Raw genomic sequence first — 18,348 nt, 5'->3', positions numbered from 1 at the left:
CACGTTTTTTTTAAATGCATGGAAGCTTCATGTTTCTCTCATCCTTTCCAGCAATAAGCTCCAGACCCTTACTGTAGCCCCTGGATCAGAAAGGTTCTTCACAAACTCGATTAGCAATTATATTAAATCTATGGCCCTTTTTATTGGCCTCTCCCTGGTTAATAGATACTTAACCATTGTATCTAAACCCTCAATTTCAAAGGCCTTACTTAAATTTCTACTCAGCCCCGTGTTCCAAAAAAAATCAACCCCAGCTAATTTCTCTACTCCTAGCAATATATTGTAAATATTCACTGTATCCTCTCGTGTGATCACATCCTTCCTGATAAGCAGCGACAGGAACTGTAGCGCTAGCTGTGATATAACTCGGGCTTCATACAGTCTTACAATAATCACTCCATACTTCTTCTAATAAAATATCTCATCCTGCTGTCTCAAGGAAGCTACAGACATGACATACAATCCAAGGTTCTTCTACTCCTCTAAACTTCAATACCCTTATTTTTCACTTCCCAACCGTGTAACTTCACACTTCTTCCAAACGATTTCCAATTGCCACTTCTGCCAACCTGACTGGTCCATTGCTATCTTCTGCAGTGTACAAACTTCTTCACTACCGACCACACTGGCAATTATTGTAACACTTGCATATTTATTAATTGTGCCCCTTGTGCTTAACTCTAATAGTGCATATCACAAAAAGCAAAGGATCTAATGCTGATCCCTGCGGAACTAAACCAGAAACGGCCTTCTATTCACAAAGGAAAACATCTGTTGACCATTGCTACTTTTAAAATTTAGAGTATCCAATTTTTTTTTTTCCAACTGAAGGGCAATTTAGCATGGCCAATTCACCTATCCTGCATATCTTTGGATTGTGGGGGCACAAGACCCGCGCAGACACGGGACAATGTGCAAACTCCACAGAGACAGTACCCGGGGCTGGGATTGAACCCGGATATTCAGTGCCATAGGCAGCAGTGTATCCGTCGGCCATTACACTTTGCTTTCTGACATGGGTCAATTTGGCACCCAACTTGCCTCTTTCTTTTTTGAAGCTCATGGGCTTCGACTTTTCTGATCTGTTACATGTCAAAAGCCTTACTTAAAGGGGTGGCATGGTGGGGTTGTGGTTAGCTGCCTCACGGTGCTGAGGAGCAGAGTTCGATCCTGGCCTCAGGACACAGTCCGTGTGGATTTTGCACATTCTACTAGTGTTTGCGTGGGTCTCACCTCCACAACCCAAACACGTGCAGGATAGGTGGATTGGCCATACTAAATTGCCCTATAATTGGAAAACAAAAATTACCCTTTAAAAAAAGACATTTGCAGTCCATTGATATCATGCCTAGATCAAGAAAGGATTGCAAAATGGTTGTTGGTGTAAGGGCAGGGCGTAATCCAACTCACATATTTAAACGAGATTTGATGGAAAAGCTCAAGGAAAAAATTCCACTTTCTGTATGTTCAGTTATTGGTCTATTGCAAAGCAAGTATTTAATCTTTCGGATTATATACACGCAAGGATTTCGTAGGATCTATTGCAGAAAGTAAACATATTGGCAACAGTGTATATACCTGCCAATTATTGCAATCAGTACACTCAAGCACAAATATCTTGGAATAGCAACTAATCACTCAATCCCTTCTGAAGTCTGGTTTAGCACAGTGGGCTAAACAGCTGGCTTGTATTGCAGAACAAGGCAGCAGCACGGGTTCAATTCCCTTTCCAGCCACCCCAAACAGACGCCGGAATGTGGCGAGTAGGTGCTTTTCACAGTAAATTCATTGAAGCCTACCTGTGACAATAAGTGATTTAAAAAAAAAAATTAAGTCAGGTTCTCTGCATTGAATTAACAAAATAGGAAAAATATCTGACTTCTAGTGTGTACAGACATAATAGTGTACCTGTACACATTTCTAATGACTAACACAGGCAAATCATATCATGGGGAAAATGCTTACAATTTGTTCGGAGGATAATCTCAGAGACTTCTTGTAAGAGATGGAACATCCTTGATTTGGGATCCGAGAGAGATTTGGCTCACTTATTGTTGGCCCATTTAAGTTAGTTGAATCTTCATCACTAGAGGAGTCCCCTTCTTTGGATCTAATCAAAATGTTGATAAAAGATTAAAATCACACATTCACAGAAATGGTGGCAAAGAGCAAGTATGAGTTTATAATCTCTAAAAGAAATATTCCACATTATAATTCACATTAGTAGTTCCATGCAATCTCAGATTTCATGTGAATGTTACATATTAAATGATGTAAACAAATAAAAATAATTTTCCTACAAGATTTGTAAAATTATTTGAAGAAAATGTTAAAATTCAATAGGAGTCTAATATAACTGATACAGATAGCACATATGCTGAACAAACAGCATGAGCTGTTTATTATGTTTGTCTGTAGATTTTCTATGGGTTTTTCCATTGAACTTGAAGTTATCAGAAATACAAATCAGAAAGGTGTCTTCCACAGGAGGCCTGGATGAATAGGACAAGCTATAGTAAAGGGTTGAGTATCTTTGGAACTCTGACACAGAAATCTGTGGGAGTAGAGTCCATGCGTATATTTAAGGCGGAGGTAGATTCTTGATCAGCAATGGAATCAAGGGTTATGGGGAAGGGACAGGAAAATGGACGCGAGGAATGAGTATGCCACCACCGTCACAGACTTCATCAGCAAATGTGTGGACAACTGCGTGCCAAAGAAAGCAGTACGTACGTTCCCCAACCGGAAACCATGGCTCAACCGCAAGATTGACTCCCTACTGAAGGACAGATCTGAGGCGTTCAAGGCAGAACACCCCGTCCTATACAAGAAATCCAGGTACAACCTCCGCAAAGCCATCCGAGATGCCAAGAGAGAATATCAAACTAAGCTAGAGTCACAGACAGACTCTCGGCGGTTGTGGCAAGGACTAAACAACATAACGGGCTACAAAGCGAAGCCGAGCAGTATCTCTGGCAGCAGCGCACCCCTCCCCGATGAACGTAATGCATTCTATGCTCGGTTTGAGCAGGTAACCAACAATCCGCTGTCGAGTGCCCCAGCAGCCCATAATTCACCCGCACCCACCATCACAGTTTCCGAAGTCAGATCGGCCTTCCTGAAAGTGAACCCACGGAAGGCGACGGGCCTGGACGGGATCCCTGGTCGTGCACTCAGTGCCTGCGCATACCAGCTGGCAGACGTATTCACAGACATCTTTAACCTATCCCTACTCCACTCTGAGGTCCCCACCTGCTTCAAGACGACCACCATCATACCGGTACCAAAGAAGAACCAGGCAACATGCCTCAATGACTACCGCCCGGTGGCCCTGACGTCAGTTGTAATGAAGTGCTTCGAGAGGCTGATCATGAAGCGCATCACCTCCATACTCCTGGAACGCCTTGACCCACTTCAATTCGCATACCGTCGCAACCGGTCCACATCAGACGCCATTTCCCTGGCCCTACACTCATCCCAAGAGCATCTCAAAAACAAGGACTCCTACATCAGACTCCTATTTATTGACTACAGCTCCGCCTTCAACACCATAATCCCAGCCAAGCTCATATCAAAGCTCCAAAACCTAGGACTTGGCTCTCCACTCTGCAACTGGATCCTTGACTTTCTGACCAACAGACCACAATCAGTAAGAATAAACAACAACACCTCCTCCACAATAGTCCTCAATACCGGTGCCCCGCAAGGCTGCGTACTTAGCCCCCTACTCTACTCCTTGTACACACACGACTGCGTGGCAAAACTTGGTTCCAACTCCATCTATAAGTTTGCTGACGATACGACCATAGTGGGCCGGATCTCGAATAACGAGGAGTCCGAATACAGGAGGGAGATAGAGAACCTAGTGGAGTGGTGTAACGACAATAATCTCTCCCTCAATGCCAGTAAAACTAAAGAGCTGGTCATCGACTTCAGGAAGCAAAGTACTGTACACACCCGTCAACATCAATGGGGCCGAGGTGGAGATGGTTAGCAGTTTCAAATTCCTAGGGGTGCACATCACCAAAAATTTGTCCTGGTCCACTTACCTTGTTGTGCTATCACCAAGAAAGCACAACAGCACCTATACTTCCTCAGGAAACTAAGGAAATTCGGCATGTCCACATTAACCCTTACCAACTTTTACAGATGCACTATAGAAAGCATCCCATCAGGCTACATCACAGCCTGGTATGGCAACTGCTCGGCCCAGGACCACAAGGAACTTCAGAGAGTCGTGAATACCGCCCAGTCCATCACACAAACCTGCCTCCCATCCATGGACTCCATCTACACCTCCCGCTGCCGGGGGAAAGCGGGCAGCATAATCAAGGATCCCTCCCACCCGGCTTACTCACTTTTCCAACTCCTTCCATCGGACAGGAGATACAGAAGTCTGAGAACACGCACGAACAGACTCAAAAACAGCTTCTTCCCCACTGTCACCAGACTCCTAAATGACCCTCTTATTGACTGACCTCATTAACACTACACCCTGTATGCTTCAACCGATGCCAATGCTTATGTAGTTACATTGTATATCTTGTGTTGCCCTATTATGTATTCTCATGTATTTTCTTGAATTTTGTTTAATTCCCTTTTCTTCCATGTACTGAATGATCTGTTGAGCTGCCTGCAGAAAAATACTTTTCACTGTACCTCGGTACACGTGACAATAAACAAATCCAAATGAGCAATGATCCTATTGAATGGCAGAGTGGACTCAGAGCCAACTCACCTACTTTAGTTCCCATTTTGCATGGTCTTCGCTTGTTAACAAGTTTAAGAACATATTAGCAAGAGCAGACCATACAGCCTCAACTCTGCTCCACCATTCAAAGTTATCACGGTTGATTTTCAGACTCAACTCCATTACCCTGTCCACTCTCCACAGGCATTAATCCTGGAGAAAAAATTGTGTCTAATCTCAGCCATAAATATGTTCAATTGTGAAGCATCTACCAGAGAATTACACAGATTCACCAACCTTGCTGATCTAATACCTAAATGATCATCCCCCTAATTGAGACTGTGCTCCCATATTCTAGATTGCTCCGCGAGGGAAATAACCTCTCTGCTTTTAATCTCGTTATATAACTTCAATTCATTATGGTAGCATTTCTGTTATATTCAGTGATTTATTTTATTTCGCAAGTTATCCCAGCCAGGAATGCACAGTGCTGCAAATGTACCATAGTCTTTCTACTTGTATATTGTTTTTTCTGGGCAAGAAATATCAGATTAGCCATGAACTCATTGAATGGCGGCGGATCATTCTCGAAACTCAGGCTTTAACAGAAAGGTTCTCATAGGCATTAAGGTTCCCACAGGAATCAATGATTCACAAAGCTGTTTCACTTAAAGTAGTGATTTTCAGGAACACAAAAGGGTGCAGGCCTTCAGATCCTGGGAATTTAGCAGATTTTAGTCCCTTGCTGACATTAATGACCTCAAGTTCCTCACTCCAGCTCCTTTCTTTATGGTAAATAATCTATATATTTGCTGTAAAGAGACACCCGTGACTCAGCCACTTCCTCACTTCCCATGATAATTTCTCCTGGCCACTTCCTCATTTCCCATAATTTCTTTCGTAACTGCCTCTGTGGGACCAATGTTTACTTCAGCAACTCCCTTTTTATATACTTGATATTCATGAAGGCCCGACTTCTCAACCTTGCCCCTCACATGAGGGGTGATGATCCTCGGATAAGTCTCCACCAGTCAGCTCCTAAAACATTCCTCAGGCTTAAAACTTTGCAACATTATAAGGCTACCTCTTCTAATCAAATACTATTGTTAACTTCCTTAGTAAGTCATGGATGATCCTTGTGCTGAGTTTAAAAAAAAAATGTAATTGACCCAATCGCCAGCTCTCCACTCATGTCCCAGTAACTGGCTTTGATAAGCTTGGATTCTTTCTCGAGACTGGAGTATGTCACTCAAACTTAGAATGGAACTCAATTGCATTATGATGAAGCTTTTGCTAGCGTATCTTTTACTGTGAGATTACTTAAATAATTCTTACTGAGAAATACAGGGCCCGATTTTAACTCTCAAGTTAATGCATATGGAGAGTTAAAAACCAGCCCAACCATGTCTGAAACAGGAAGCATCAGTTTGATTACTCAATTCAATACTAAATTATGTTACGTGTGTATCTGAGTGCATGTGCGTGTATGTCTTGTGTATCGGAAAGCGAGAGAGTAGGTGTGCGCGTAGGTGGGGAAAGCTGTGGCGAAGTAAAAGCCAAGTACAAATTTTAAACACTTTCACACTGTAAAGTGTGGATAATGACAAAAGCAAGATAAAAATGGAGTAGAGGTGCAGAGAACCATCAACTCTATTCCCACATTCATACATCCCTTTCTCTCACTCCACTACATCAATACAAGTGTTCCATCTGGGTGTGAGCGGGGTTTACTCCCAACCTATGGACGTTGATGAACAGGAGTAGAGTTCTCTCCCACACAACCTCTGGTGAAGAAAACATGAAAATTCCTCCACAAGCAAGGATGGTCGAATATAAAAAGACTCTTCAATGCAGTCTACTTAAAATTATTTTTATTACAAGTTATAGTGAAGTGTTAATATTCACCTGCTGGTGGGAGAGTTTCGGTTTTGATCAGGTTGGTTCCTTTCATTCAATTTCTCTTCATTTGTTTCAAGCTATGGGAATGCATATAGAAACCTTTATTATAAAGATCATAAGAAACCAGAGAATGAGAAAATGCTTTTCAGGTCTTCAATTTAACAATCCACAGAGCATTTATTATTTTTTATATTTGCTTATGGGACGTGGGCTTCGCATGCTGTGCCAGCATTTATTGACCTTGAGGGGGCAGTTAAGAACCAACCATATTGCTGTGGTTCTGGAGTCACATGTAGGCCAGATCAAGTAAGGACGGGCAGATTTCCTTCCCTAAAAGGACATTAGTGGACCAGATGGGTTTTTATGACAATGGTTTCATGGTCATCATTAGACTTTTAATTCCAGATTTCCACCTGCAGTCGTGGGACTTGCTGGATCCCCAGAGCATTACTCTGGGTCTCTGGTTTACTAGACCAGTGACAACATTGCTATGCCACCGCCTCCCCATACACGATCCAGTCAACATTTTTATCTACTCAGGGAAGATCCTCACTCTCTCTCCCCCCTCCCGCCCACATCTGACAGGGGAGAAGGCTGCTATATAAGCATTTCTCCCTTCATTTAGGTGTTTATTGCCACTGCTGGGAGATCTATTGCCAGTTTCCACATGATGGCCCGCAGAAATGGCAACAAGGTGGTAGGGAAATTCACCAGTGCCCCAAGTTCCATCTCCCGAGCACAATTTGCATTTGGCAGGTATGGAAGATGTGATGGCAGCAGCCCTGGCAGGGCAGGAGGCATAAAATGCTGATTGGTCAGTGAGGTGGGAGCAGGCCACGCTATCCAAATTTTCCAACATTCTGTGGTGCAGGAGAACTCCCAATCTTTCTCTACAGCCAGGAAGATTTTACTATCAACCCTAAATACCGCTGTCAGCTTATAACTGTTTATAAAGTAGTTATTAACATGGATCATTACCAACTGTCTTTTACCAACTGTAAATTTTACTCATCTTGTGGAACCACAGCAGAAACAACAGGACTGGACATGAACTAATCTAAACATTATTACTGGAGTCCAAGAACAATCTTAAAAAATCTCTTATTACAGGAGATAAAGGGCGCGATTCAGCGGACTTGAAACCAAGTCCGTTTTCGGGCACATCTGGCAGGGTGTTTCGCAGTGGTTGCTGCGCCAAGAATGACGCCGCTTTTCACCGGCACATTGCCGGTCCTTTGGGCCTTGCGGAGTTTTTCCCCACCGAGGCCACACTTTAGTTGATTTCTCCTCACAGATCGGGGAGCCATTTTGACCGGCAGCCTCGATCTCTGCATCCCTGCCATCACTTTATGGAACCCCCCCTTCAAACCCCAATCTTCTAGTGACCCCTAGAATCCTCCCCCTAATTGGCAAGACCATCTTGGCCCAAACCCTGGCAGTCTCAACCTGGCACCTGAGCATCTTGGCATTGCCAGTACCCCTGACAGTGCCACCCAGGCAGTGCCAAGGTGCTCAGATGCAGGGAGTGTGCCAGGGATCTACCCAACCCTGTCGCCGACCACCTGGGGGTCTCTAATAGCTTACAAGATCCCACAGGTGCCGTCATGCCTGTTCTACATTTGTGGAAACCAGTGCCAAACAGCGACCTGTTCGCTGTTGACAGGCTCAGCCACCAACTTCCAGGCACCGGGTGAGTGCAGCAGCCAGGTATTTAAATAAGCCTAATAGTTCATTTAAATATGCTATCTGGATCACCCCCAGCAAACGCAAAATCCAGATCACACCGGGTGGAGCGAGTTGGGCGACTTGCAATTGGCCAGGTGGGGAGCTCGATTCGGGGCTCTCGTGGGATTCACCCGTTGCACCTGACAATTGCGCCCAAAATAATTTCAATGCAAATTTGAGTACTAAATATTAAAGATTACTTCAGGAAAAATAGCCAATGGGCAAAGGTTGATGTTTGGAAATGAGCATAAGAAATATCTTGCTACTTTGAATCCATACTCAAAGTGATGGTTTCACATGTGCTTAACTGAGCAATTAGACATGGGGCCATAACTTCATAGAATCCCTACAGTGCAGAAGGCAGCCATTCGGCCCATCGAGTCTGCATCAGCTCTTGCTCCAATAGAGCACACTGCCAAGGCCAATCCCCCCCACTCCTATCCTCGTAACCCCACCTAACGTTTTGGGCAATATTAGCATGGCCAATTCACCTAAGCTGCACCTCTTTGGGACTGTGGGAGGAAACTGAAGCACTGGGAGGAAACCCATGCAGACATGGGGAGAAAGTGCAAACTCCACAGTCAACCGAGGCCAGAATCAAACCTGGGTCTCTGGTGCTGTGAGGCAGTGCTAACCACTGTGCTGCTCGCTATCAGCTTTGGCCTCTCTGTCCATTTATCTTTCTTCCATGCCTGTCCCACCTGACCTTCTGGCTAGGGTCTAGCAGGAGCCAAGCAGCTCAGCTGTTTGCAGCCCAGCCTCATGGTCAAGCTCTGTCGGATTGAAGGGCACGGCCCTTTTTTTTAAAAAAACAGCACTAGCTGCCATAAACCAGACAAGTTTGACATTACGATAGGAAGTGCTTTTAACATTTGTTCTTAAATGGTTTTGATATTTGTGGGGTATGGGTTAAAATATGCTGACAAGAGATGTGACTTAGTTAGTGACTATTGTATCTGGGGGAAAATTACTACTTGTTTGCATTAGAATATAGAACAGTACAGCACGAAACAGGCCCTTCGGCCCTCAATGTTGTGCCGAGCTTTGTCCGAAACCAAAATCAAGCTATCCCACTCCCTGTCATTCTGGTGTGCTCCATGTGCCTATCCAATAACCGCTTGATATAAAGCGTGCATTCATTAACCTTTTTTGGATTATTTCCTGCCCCTCCTCGTGATATTGTCGCTCAGTGACCTAATTGTAAAAGATAAAAGCCAGCTCTGGTAGGCCGGGACTCACAAGCGAACAAATTCTGATGGGCCCACGGATACAAGGGTGAAAGTGTCTCTTTGGTCTATAAGGCTCTAGTTACAGAGGTGGGGTGACAAGATAACTTGCACCATAAGTCAGTGGAAACTTGCACCTTAAGTCAATGGAAGAGGTGAATTTGGACTATTTCTAACCACGGGAGAGGGAATACTGAGACGGAGAGATAAAAGTTAGGAAATTAGAATCTTTGTTGGCAATGTTACCATACATCTGGTATATGACTCTTGGTGACAGTTCAGACAAAGAGAAAGAAATCACCTGGAAACACTCAAGGACTCCCAGGATCTCAAGGAATGAGGAAAGTCTACTTTTTCTTTAATGCTGTCTTAATTACTACGTAGAATCCTGCTTAACTAATTCCGTTTGATTCATAGAACATAGAACATAGAACAGTACAGCACAGAACAGGCCCTTCGGCCCTCGATGTTGTGCCGAGCAATGATCACCCTACTTAAACCCACGTAACCCGTATACCCGTAACCCAACAATCCCCCCATTAACCTTACACTATGGGCAATTTAGCATAGCCAATCCACCTAACCCGCACATCTTTGGACTGTGGGAGGAAACCGGAGCACCCGGAGGAAACCCACGCACACACGGGGAGGACGTGCAGACTCCACACAGACAGTGACCCAGCCGGGAATCGAACCTGGGACCCTGGAGCTGTGAAGCATTGATGCTAACCACCATGCTACCGTGAGGCCCCTCATACATATTAGTTATTTGTACCTTTTTAGGTCGAGCACAACTGAGAACCCTAGTTTTAGAAATTAAGAATTTGGTACCTAAGTATTTTACTTAGAAGGGTTTTGCACCTCAAAACCTGAAAATCTTACAATAGACCAGGGAGAAGGCAAGTGTTCAAGGCAAGTCAATAGCAATTGGGTGAGATCCAAGGTTTGGGGTGGAGGGGGGGGGGGGGGGGGGGGGGGGGTGGGGGGGGAGAGAAAGAGGAGAAGGAAATTGTACCTCAGGGTGGGAGACAGTGGTGTGGTTGGGATGGCAGCATTATGAGGAATACCAAGTATGGTGATTAGTCAGGTGTGGGAGAGTCCCAGGCAGGACGGGGAGGAGAGAAAGAGAGAAAAAAAAGGAGGGTGTGGTTCAGTCTGTTAGCCAGAAGTTAGAAAAGTTTTAAAATTCTTCTAACTTTTTTTTTTGAGTTAACTATTGGTGCAACCCTGTCCGGACCATCCGAAGTTTGCAACTTCAATTGCATTTTCCGATGAGTCCCCAGCACAGGGCAATGTTCCAGAGGATTTTTGCACTTCTGGGCAATTGCTGTGCAAAACCTTATTTGTGAAATCGTGAGGGGGATTCCCTAGTACATCTTTGGGGTATTCTGGGGAGCTGAGAGGTTATGGGCCACAGTGTAACAACTAGGAGCAAAGCTGGAAAAAACACCTGAATCAATTATAAATTCTCAAATATACCCCATCCCATCTATGATGGAACAACTTGGCAATACTAGTACCTGCGTGGCAACACAGTCCTTCTTGCGCCAGAACCACCACCCGCCAGACTTCTTTGGCATCTTCACTTTTACCCAGTCATCAATTGTTGCCTACAGGTGCAGAATTTGTTTTTGTTTTTTTAAATGATAAACGATTACATGCATAACAGAGCTAGACAAAAACAATGGGCTGGATTCTCAGTTCCTGCGACTAAATGCTGACGTCAATGGGGGACCCGTTTCATGATGGAAAAATCAGCGCAAAACCTGCACCAATATGGTATTAGTGAGAGGCGGAATGCGCAGAAAATGGTCAAGAATTGGCAGATCCATGCTGCACATGCACAGGGCTGACAAGCTGCAGCTGCGTGTATGTCTACACCCCCATACATGCACTGGAAAAGATGGCGCAGCTGTGCTTGACTGCGCACCCACGCACCCTGACCCCACCTCCAGGCTACCCCCCACCACTCCTCCTAGCCCTGGCAGTAGCCAGCGGCACAGATGTCGGCCTAGTGTGGGGGTGCTGGGTATTGCTCGCATGCCCCTCTCTCTCTCTCTCTCCGTAGCCGCCACTCCAGGCTCACGACTGCTGAGCCCACACGTTGCCGTGCCGTCGGAAACTCGACCCATCGGAGGCAGAGTTTTGCGGGGTGGGCTCGCTAATTGACATTCCAACGGATTGTGACTCGCAGGGCATGCGTCCCGATGACACTGATTTGGAAGGGTCGGAGCATTGCGACGAGGAGTCAAACCAGCGGCTGCTGCAGTTTCGGCGTCGGGAGGCATTCTCCGCACGATCGTCGTTCCTGATTTCGGCATCAGGCAACAAATAATCCCGCCTCTTGTTCCCCATTTATAGGTTTGCTCAACTATTACTATATTTTCTAGTTTCCCCACAGCTAGAGTTTGTTACACTTCATTGACAGCTGAAAACAATTTACATTCCATAATTTAACCTGCTAACATTGAATCATGGAATGGTCACAGCACAGGAGGCAGCCATTTGACCCATCATACCCATGCCAGTTCTACAAGAGCAGCTCAGGTAGTCCTACTCCCTTTCCACTTCCCCTGACCCAGCAAATATTATCTCACACTTCCATTTTTAAAGCCACAATTGAATCTGCCGCCACTACACTTTAGATAGTGCATTCCAGATGGTGACCACTCACTGCCCATAGTCCTCATGCTACCTTCGATTCTTTTCCCACTAAGTTATCTCAGTGAGCTTTGGTGGAAGGGTTGGGAACCGAGTTTATTCTATCTATCTGTATTGGGGGGGGGGGGGGGGGGGGGGGGGTGCTGCAGTCATGACCAGTAGATACCCAGGTTTCTTTCTTCAAGCATGTTTGAAAGAACGACAGGGTCCGTAAACATTGACTATCATATCTGAAAGTCACCAGCTGGCAAGAGGGAAAGGGTGACGACACTTCCTGTGGGCTGGCATGACCATCAGTGGTTACAATCCAAAAACAACCCACACTACCACTGAGCAGTTAGGCCACTTGTGGCAGAATCTGCCTCCAGGATAGGCCTTCAGAGCCATCAGCATTGGAGCACCAAATGAAGATAACCCACCTCAATAGTTTGTTTGCTGCATGCCCATCATGGCTCCTAGATGGTGAGCTTATGATTAATAAACTTGGGATAAACTATTTTCACTCTTTAGTGAACAGATAATCAGAGGATATAAAGTTATGATCACAGAAAGAGTTAAAAACCAACAGGCTCAAGCAGCTGCTGGCTAGCTGGTAAATTCTGAAGAACAGATAACTCATGATGAAAAACCAATCGTTTCAGCTCAGAGTCTACAGATACAAATTCAAGGACCCTTGATAAATTAATTAGGCAGAGACATGAGTTACACAGTTCGCAAACAAAAATTAAATTGATTGTTATGCAGCTACAGCTTGTGTGCCTTACAGAAACACTGGACAATGGAGGAAGTACAGTACATGACAGCTCAGGCATATCCTTATCTTACTCATGTCCAGCAGTTAAATAGATAAGTAGAGACAAATAAATGCTTGGGGATAATTTTACATACATGCCCTGATCATGATTGGTAATTATACTCATATGTCATATGTTATACATTATGTAATCCTAATTGTTAGTTGTGAATGGACATCGATAACTTCTAAACAAATGTATTCTTTTGATTCGTGAATGTTAATTATTTGGGAACTACACAAAAATATAACTACTCTGTATTTTCTATGATCGGGGAGCTGGCAAGCCACCTAGTGGATGCTGAGCTCTCCTGTATAGCTGGAATAAGGTTCTTGAACTGAAACAAAGTATTGTCTGGTCAGTTGGAGAGTGAGGAACGCTCTCGTTGAATAGGTATGAAACACCCGCAACAATCGCCAAATTGATTTACTTTAAAAGCCTGGAAAGTTGCTAGAACATGGGATACCAAAAGGCTGGCTGCAAGCAAAATCTAGAATGTATTTTAAAAGGGAAGTGGATAAATATTTACTTAAAAGTAGTTGCGGCAAATGGCAAAGGAACAGGATTAAGTGGATAGTTCTGCGGGGCAGATACAAAAGGCCAAGTAGCTCCTTTCTGCATTGTAATTTATTGCGAATTTGGCTATCTTCACCAGCCAACACTCGACTACTGGCTTTTTACGGTCACCTACATCTACAAGAGATCTGTTGTCTTTATGAATAGTTGTCAATGAATCTGGCATTATGATAGCCTCTGTAATTCCTGCAAATCTTTGCAGGGGGTGGTGCAACCAATATAATGGATCTTAAAATCTGCAACTTCTGATCATAACACAGGGTAGGTAGGTCACTACTCAAACACCATATTGCCAATGATAATTAGATTCTAATATCATCTGCAACAAACTGAAAATAATTAAGTGGTCTTAAGAAGAGAAGTGCTACAAGTCAGCTGTTTTTCTTTACCTTGGGTAGACACTTTTGGAAAGCCTGCATGCTGAGAATCATCGGAGCAGCTAACGTCCAGTTATAGTATCTGTAAAATTAGATATTTTACTTAAATAACTCCAGAGGAAATAAGATAACTTAAACTATGTTTCTGTGGCAAAAAGGAAACATGCAGGGTTGACAAGATCAGATTTTTGGTTGTAGTAAAAATACTGGACATAAAACAAAGGATCTTTCAAAGACTACATTGAAAAAATAAGCTGCACTATGTTCTTCACAGAATTTCAGAATAGAGGCATACACAGGCATATGCAGAAATACTCCATGCTCCTCCCCATTTCCAGCTGGTATGATAGCCACTTTTCCCGTGAGAGTGTATGACTTCTCCATAGCTCAGGAATGTCAGGGCAATTGTGACCTTATCACCTCTCCAGTTCAAATGAGCCCACAAACCAGTCTACCCACTTGAATGTTTCTGAATTCTATGCTTCAGTAAAGACGAATTTATCCACTGAGCCATTCAGGGGTACATTAGCACATACATATGGGACCCATGCCCAGTCCATGGCTCTCTAGAGCTCACAACTGCTCTGTTTTAGTTAAGTACAAATCATTGTGAAATGCCTTGTTTTTAATGCAACATTACTTATACAATGTATAAACATTCCACTGGTCCCATTTCTGGCCCCATTTCTTCACCCATTTCACATGTTTGTGTTTCCTGGCAGCTCCTAAGCATGCTTAGTGCCCAGGGCCCCCAAGGATTTTTATGCTCACTCTGCAGATGTACGAGAAACTCAACAAGTGCTTTCACTTTATTACTTCAATTCAGTGGCAGGAAGCGTGAAATATGGTCTTTACTAAAAACTTGCAAATGTATAAGAAAACAGAAACGGTTGGATTTGGAAATAAAAAGCGCAGGTGGTCAGAATTTGTAGCTTGCAGCTCAATAAATGAAATATCGGAATTTAATGTTGCATAATGATTTGAAACTAGTGTGTGAAAGGGTACACACCATTGAAACAAATAAATGGAGACAGCAATTTATACTTAAACTGCACTCTAAATTAAACACTTTCAGCTAAAATATAAATTCCCTTCACACAAACCCGATGAGACCACATTATTAAATAACCTACCTGTTATTAATTCTTAGAACAAGGTTAGGATCATCAATAATCCCAGGATTTTCTGAAAATTTATTATAAGTAACAACATGTTGCAAGAATTTCTCTGTAAAAGAATACAAGGTACCATTTAACAAATATTTTGCTGCTTGAATGATCTTTGTTCTAATACCTGCTGATAAGCTAGGGATCTATTTTGAATATGTTAACCAATAAGCAAACTATTTACCTCTCCTGCTTTCCCTTTCCCAAAGATGCAGATGAATCCCATTTTCATCCAAGTTACTCCCATGTCCCGGTTTTACTGGATCAAAAAATCTGTTCCAAAGCCTCAGAAAATCTTTACAAGCTACTCAAGAAGGATTTCTTGTGAAATTGGTCCCCTTCATTTTTTTTCCTCTGGTCTCCTCCCTCAGATTGGGAGAAGTAACCAGACTTCATGGAATGCTTCGCTCCAGCGGCAATGTTGGAACTGGAAATGTGGCCTTCCAAGGATTCAAAGCACAAGATGTTTGAGGGCTCTGGGCAAAGTAAATAGAAAGAAAAAAAACTGTTCCCCTTGCTGGAAGATTCGAGACAAGAGGGCACAGACTTAAGATAATTGGCAAACGAAGCAGTGGTGAAGGAGGAAAAGCCTTTTCACGCAATGAGTGGTTAGGATCTGGAATGCACTGCCTGAATAGATGATTTCAGGGCCAATTGAGACATTCATTCAAAAGGGAATTGAATTGTTATCTGAAAAAGAAGAATGGGCAGGGCTATAGGAAGAAAGTGGGAATGGCAGTAAGTGGCACAAATAGAGTATTGATCCATTATCACTTCCATATCAGAAATGGAGAAAAAAATCAAACCAGTGACAGCTTAATCAGCAATTACTAAAATGTGACTATGAAAAGTTTTGTTTGACCATCAGCACCAGGAAGACAAATGTCATGGTTCAGAATGTTGCTATACCTCCATCTACTTGCACTGATGCTAAGAGGCTGTTGATAGCTTCACAAGTCACAGTCTCCAGAATCACCAACAATTGTCACTTGATGCTGAAACCAACACACATCGCAAAAGATGCAGCTGATCTTTTTGAGTTGTGTGGGAGTGTGGGACAACAGTAACCGGACTGAGATCGCCAAACCAAGTTTCTCAAGACGGTGTTGTCAGCACATTCCTCAAAGTAGCAAGACCTGGACAAATATGCTAAGAAGGAGAAAAGGCTGAACAGCGTCCACCATCTGTCTCAGATGTATCCTGGTCATCTGAAGGTAGGTTGACAGAGATGGAGTGTGTGTGTGTGTGTGTGTGTGATGGGGGGGGGGGGGGGGGGGGGGGGGGGGGGGAGACTTGGGAAACAAAAACACCTCTATTGACCAGTGAACCGAATGGTTTGTTTGTGCTGCAGATTTGCTATTAATTATGGCAATAAAGGACACCTAGGAGACATTTCCCTCCTCTTAAAAGTTGAGCAATAAAACATACTTTTCTATGAAATTTTCCATAATTTTCCGAGGCCTGCAGATTCCATCTTTTATCTTACCTTTGGAAATCTCAGTATTTTCACTGAGGCCCCCACAGAGTGAGAATACAAGATCTGGCTGGTCAGTTGCTGAATCAGAGAGGCATTCGGTGCCACTATCCACTGCTGCACTTCCCACCGACTGTGGTGACTGAGAACCAGAGACAGTGTCTGATTCAGTCCATAATTTGGAATTGCTGTCAAACTCGCTACAGAGGAAAATAGATATGCAATTTTCAGTGCATTAATGGACAGGGCTATACAGATGACTTGATCTTGTATCACTGAGGTTAATATCCTGGAATTCCTCACCCAACTAATTGTAGGAGCATAGAATCAAGCAGCTTAAGGGGCTCACCATCTTCATAGGGCAAATAGGGTCGAGCTACAATATAGTCTTTCCAGCACCATTCACATCAAGAACTTTTTCTTTTAAAGTATATTTCTGGGATTATATTGACAAAAAGGTGCCAAAGATATGAATTTAAGCAGCCAATCCAACTCTCACCCAGAGTATTTTCTCAGGACATAGATACAAGGCCCAAAACGACATGCTACTCAAATCTTTCATGACCATCCTTCCTCCGTCTCCAGCTTTATGCAACGTGCAAGTGCATTACTAATGGACACTTTATAAAAAATTTAAAAAAAAAAAAAATTTGCAGTACCCATTTCTTTTTTTCCCCAATTAAGGGACAAGTTAGCATGGCAATCCACCTACCCTGCGCATCATTGGGTTGTGGGGACAAGACCTACGCAGACATGGGAGAATGTGCAAACTTCACAGGGACAGTGACCTGGTCTCGGTCCTCGCTGCTGTGATGCAGCAGTGCTAGCCACTGTGCCACCATGGTGCCCTAGTGGACACTTTGCAAATTACATTATTTCAACCTTAACATAAACAAAGGACTGGAAAGACTTGAAGGACAAGAGAACTTCCATTGAATGTGAGCCTCGTCTTGGGTAGTGTTTTAATGTTTGGTAAGCTTCTCAATCCACTGAAATTTGGCACCTTTGAATTGACAGACTTAACATTTAAGGTACAATCTGTTACATGACACTTGGAATAAAAGCCAGGATATGTGTCATCTAACCTCTTGCTAGACCTATTTAGTCCAAATTGACCCAACATCCATTTCCACTTACAAAATTTCAATTATTGTTGTACCCAAGCACATATATGTTGTTCCCATTTTTCGTCCTCTTAACTTGTCTTGTACCACTGCCAATGGATCATTTTGTAGCTCTTTGGAAAGCAGCAGCCCAAAGCTTTCTATCCATGTGCCTACTGGGGGTTTTAGTCTGACAAAAGACAGAAGGATTTGCAAGCTGTTCTTGAAAGGATCGCGCGCTCTCTCCACAGTCTTTCCAGGAAATCTCCACGCAAGTAACCCTGTGTTGTTAACTAGTGGCTTTGGATGGGTAATGGGCTTCGCTTAATTGGAAACAGAGAAGGTATATGTTAATAGTTAAAGTGTTTCACGGTTGTTTTTTTAAAGAACTGTTTAACTGTTACTTGCAGAGCTATTTTTCTGTGATGTTAACCAGATTAATACTGTGTTGGGGCCTCACGGTAGCATGGTGGTTAGCATCAATGCTTCACAGCTCCAGGGTCCCAGGTTCGATTCCCGGCTGGGTCACTGTCTGTGTGGAGTCTGCACGTCCTCCCCGTGTGCGCGTGGGTTTCCTCCGGGTGCTCCGGTTTCCTCCCACAGTCCAAAGATGTGCGGGTTAGGTGGATTGGCCATGCTAAATTGCCCGTAGTGTAA

The 18,348-nt window shown here is 43.7% G+C and overlaps 1 protein-coding gene across 3 annotated transcripts in view; it reads right to left on the bottom strand.

The window, feature by feature from the left end:
• The window catches only part of lpin2 (lipin 2), a 136,557-nt gene that overhangs the window by 20,280 nt on the left and 97,929 nt on the right, over positions 1-18,348 (bottom strand). For all 3 annotated transcript variants that reach the window (XM_038809192.1, XM_038809190.1, XM_038809189.1), the window contains exons 9-14: positions 16,601-16,788; positions 15,082-15,175; positions 13,961-14,030; positions 11,061-11,150; positions 6,596-6,666; positions 1,966-2,110 (exon numbers count right to left, since the gene is read on the bottom strand). In XM_038809192.1, coding sequence (XP_038665120.1) covers positions 1,966-2,110; positions 6,596-6,666; positions 11,061-11,150; positions 13,961-14,030; positions 15,082-15,175; positions 16,601-16,788 — 658 coding nt within the window. The remainder of the gene's footprint in view (positions 1-1,965; positions 2,111-6,595; positions 6,667-11,060; positions 11,151-13,960; positions 14,031-15,081; positions 15,176-16,600; positions 16,789-18,348) is intronic.

This window comes from Scyliorhinus canicula, chromosome 10, assembly GCF_902713615.1.
Source record: "Scyliorhinus canicula chromosome 10, sScyCan1.1, whole genome shotgun sequence".
Lineage (NCBI taxonomy): Eukaryota > Metazoa > Chordata > Chondrichthyes > Carcharhiniformes > Scyliorhinidae > Scyliorhinus > Scyliorhinus canicula.
This window is presented reverse-complemented; position numbering and strand designations above follow the sequence as displayed.